The sequence below is a fragment of the Chenopodium album genome, chromosome 21 (genome assembly GCF_948465745.1).
Source record: "Chenopodium album chromosome 21, dcCheAlbu1.1, whole genome shotgun sequence".
NCBI classification, from domain to species: Eukaryota; Viridiplantae; Streptophyta; class Magnoliopsida; order Caryophyllales; family Amaranthaceae; genus Chenopodium; species Chenopodium album.
This window is the reverse complement of record NC_137854.1, coordinates 17182690-17186329: the sequence shown is the minus strand read 5'-3', so window position 1 is coordinate 17186329 and position 3640 is coordinate 17182690. Positions and strand designations below refer to the sequence as shown.

Below are 3640 nucleotides of genomic sequence, written 5' to 3'. Positions count from 1 at the left end.
ACATATGTTAACTAGAATATTGGATAATCAACTAGAATGTTGTACAGTTGTACTCATATAGATCACCTAGATTTAAGACTAGTGTTATGCTAGCTATGTATATAACCTTAGTATGATCTTAATCAATGGGAATAAGGAAGAATTTCATTCCTTTTTGATACACTTCTTTTTAAAGTAGCATGTATATCTTCATATATTCTACAAATTTAAAATATATTAATAAATTTGGGTTTCATACTAGATGGCTTCATCTAGTAAACAGGAGGCAACTAAAGATATTTTCAAATGGAATGATGAAAACATGATGATATTGTGTGATGTATGCCTTCAATTTATTAAAGACAATGGTCGTTCACAATATTTTAAGTGGAAGGAAATTCAAACGGAAGTTGAAAAAAGAATTGGATGGGTGTTTATAAATACAAATAGCTGCAAGCATAAATATGATACAATGAGAAAAGATTGGCGTCATTGGAAGGCTTTGAAATAAAAAAAAAAAAACTGGTTTAGGATGGAATCCGCAATCTGGTAGAATTGATGCCACAATAAAATGAATGGTGGGATCAAAAAATTAAGGTGTGTACACATTAAATTTTAAATAGGATTCTGTTATTCATTAAAATAGAATTATATGACATATTTAAATTTGATTTTTTTTTTAATGAATTTGTAGGAGAAATCAGATTTCAAAAAATTTCGTCATAAGGGTATTAGTGCAAAGCTTGAAAATAAATGGGATAGTTTATTTGGAGATTCATGTGCTACGGGGGATAATGTGTATGCACCTTCAACAGACCATGTTATTAATATTGATGAGCAAAACATAGAACATGAGAATTATGATGAAGAGTATGAAGAAAATCCGGAAAATGGGGGTAACTTTTTTCAAAGTGACCAATTTACATCTGAGTTAATGAATGATAATTTTTTCCAAAATTTTATGGAACAAGCTAAGAATTCAGTGTTACCAAATCCGGGTGGTGCTTTACAAGTGACTAATGAAGGTGCAAATGCTAGTACTCATGCTTCTAAAAAGGCCCAAAAGCAACCTATAACAAAGAATAATGTTGTCCAAATGAAGCGTAAGAGAAGACAATCAGCAGGATCAACAATGTTGTCTCATAAAATTGGTGAAATGACAGAGTGTGTTAAGCTTATGGCTCAAAGTAGCACACCTAATGCAAGTACTCAACCATCCTCATCCACAATTACTACTGCCATGCAAGTTCTCAATCTTATTGTACAAAACCATATTTTAGAGAAATATTGTGATGTTTGGTTTTATGCTATTTCTGTGATTGAAGATCAAACTAAGAGAGAGGTATTTTTGAATATGGATGATGATGAGAGTAGGCTTAGATGGTTGCAACACTTGTATTTGAATAAAGACAATTAGATAAGATCTTTTTAGGTAGTTTCGATTTTTATCATTCAATATGTTTAAAATAAGTAGCTTAATTAGTTATTTGTTACTAAATTTTATTTCGAATTATTTGCTCCTAAAATAGTAGTGTTGGTACATGCAATTAATTTCATTTTTTAATATTAATAAATTAAGTTTAACATATATATATATACATATATACATATATATATATATACATATATACATATATATATATATACATATATACATATATATATATATATATATATATATATATATATATATATATATATATATATATATATATATATATATATATATATATATATATATTATATCTATGTGTTTTGTTTCATCACTTGTTATTGAAACGTAATTACAAATATAGACATTGATGACGATAGAAAGCGTAAATTTTGGATTGCAATAGCATATGCTATATCTTTAATATATACTTATTATTGTAAGTATATCTATAAGGAACCGTGTATGACTTCAAATTTTACGGGAGAAAAGTGGATAAGGGAAGTGCTAAATGGTCATCCTATTCGATGTTTCAATGCATTTAGAATGGAGCCAAGATTATTATTGAGACTATGTAACGACTTATCTTCAAAATATGGATTGAAAGCTAGTGGTAACATGTCTATAGTAGAGAAAGTTTGCATTTTATTATATGCACTGGCTCAAGGGGTATCAAATAGAGTTTTGTGTGAGCGTTTTCAACGATCCGGCGATACAATAAGTAGAGTTATTCATGAAGTTCTCTACTCAATCTCTAGTAGAAAGGTAAAGGGGCTTGCGCATGATATTATAAGACCCTATGATCCTAGTTTTAAAGGCGTGCCAGCGAAAATTGCCACGGATAATAGATATATGCCTTTTTTTAAGGTAATGATTTATCTATTTATATATATTTATATTTATTTATTTATAGTTATGTATATATATATCATCATTATACTTTTTTAATAGGATGCTATTGGATGTATTGATGGCACACATATAGAGGCATGTATACCCGAGGCCCAACAAATGCCTTATAGAGGGCGAAAAGGAATTCCTACATTTAATGTTTTGGCTGCATGTGATTTTGATATGTGCTTTACATTTGTATCGGCGGGGTGGGAAGGTTCGGCACATGATACTCGTGTTTTTCTTCATGCAATTGAAACCCCAGAGATGAAATTTCCTACTCCTTCTCAAGGTATGCTTATAGTTTATATATATTTTTTAAGAGGTAATTATAATAAAGTTTATTTAAATAAATTCTTATAATATATATAAATATATATTTAACATTGTTTGATTTGGTGCAATTAGGTAAGTATTACTTGGCTGATAAAGGATATCCAGATCGTAGAGGATATTTAGTACCGTATCCTAAGTTGAGGTATCATAAGTCACAATTTGAGAATGTACCTCCTCAAAATAAACAAGAAACTTTTAATCGTTGGCACTCATCCCTTCGAAGTTGTATCGAAAGATCTTTTGGAGTTTTGAAGCAGAGATGGAAGATACTTATCAAAATGTCAAAATACAGTGTTGAGACACAAATACAAATGGTGGTTGCTACATTTGCCCTACACAACTATATTAGAATTAATTCACCAACTGATCCCCTTTTTAGAGTGTTGGAGGTTTACCCAGATTTTATTCCATCATTCGAGCTGCCGGATATTAATCATGCTGGATCAAATTGTGACAATAGAGAAGGTGATGGTACTGAAATGAAGGCTATTCGTGACCATATAGCTGATAGTTTATGGAAAGCTAGACGCCGTAATTATTTATTGTAATAAAACGATTTGTGTATTTTTTTCATTACCTCCTCAAAATAAACAAGAAACTTTTAATCGTTGACACTCATCCCTTCGAAGTTGTATCGAAAGATCTTTTGGAGTTTTGAAGCAAAGATGGAAGATACTTATCAAAATGTCAAAATACAGTGTTGAGACACAAATACAAATGGTGGTTGCTACATTTGCCCTACACAACTATATTAGAATTAATTCACCAACTGATCCCCTTTTTAGAGTGTTGGAGGATTACCCAGATTTTATTCCATCATTCGAGCTGCCGGATATTAATCATGCTGGATCAAATTGTGACAATAGAGAAAGTGATGATACTGAAATGAAGGCTAGTCATGACCATATAGCTGATAGTTTATGGAAAGCTAGACGCCGTAATTATTTATTGTAATAAAACGATTTATGTATTTTTTCATTAGAATAAGTTTTAGCTTGTTAA

At 30.4% G+C, this 3640-nt stretch overlaps 1 protein-coding gene across 1 annotated transcript; it reads left to right on the top strand.

Annotated features, from left to right (window-relative positions):
- The first annotated feature begins 241 nt into the window (after positions 1 to 241).
- Positions 242 to 3186, top strand: LOC145600512 (uncharacterized). The gene is made up of 5 exons (XM_081656397.1): positions 242 to 319; positions 674 to 1349; positions 1776 to 2278; positions 2363 to 2594; positions 2711 to 3186. The coding sequence occupies exons 1-5, from the start codon at positions 242 to 244 to the stop codon at positions 3184 to 3186; spliced, it is 1965 nt and encodes a 654-aa protein (XP_081512523.1).
- Positions 3187 to 3640: the final 454 nt, after the last annotated feature.

Excerpts from the sequence above, each read along its gene's own strand:
- LOC145600512 (XM_081656397.1), top strand. The coding sequence starts at position 242 with ATGGCTTCATCTAGTAAACAGGAGGCAACTAAAGATATTTTCAAATGG. Across the intron at positions 1,350-1,775 it reads GAATATGGATGATGATGAGA|ACATTGATGACGATAGAAAG; the intron begins GTAGGCTTAGAT and ends TTACAAATATAG. Across the intron at positions 2,595-2,710 it reads ATTTCCTACTCCTTCTCAAG|GTAAGTATTACTTGGCTGAT; the intron begins GTATGCTTATAG and ends TGGTGCAATTAG.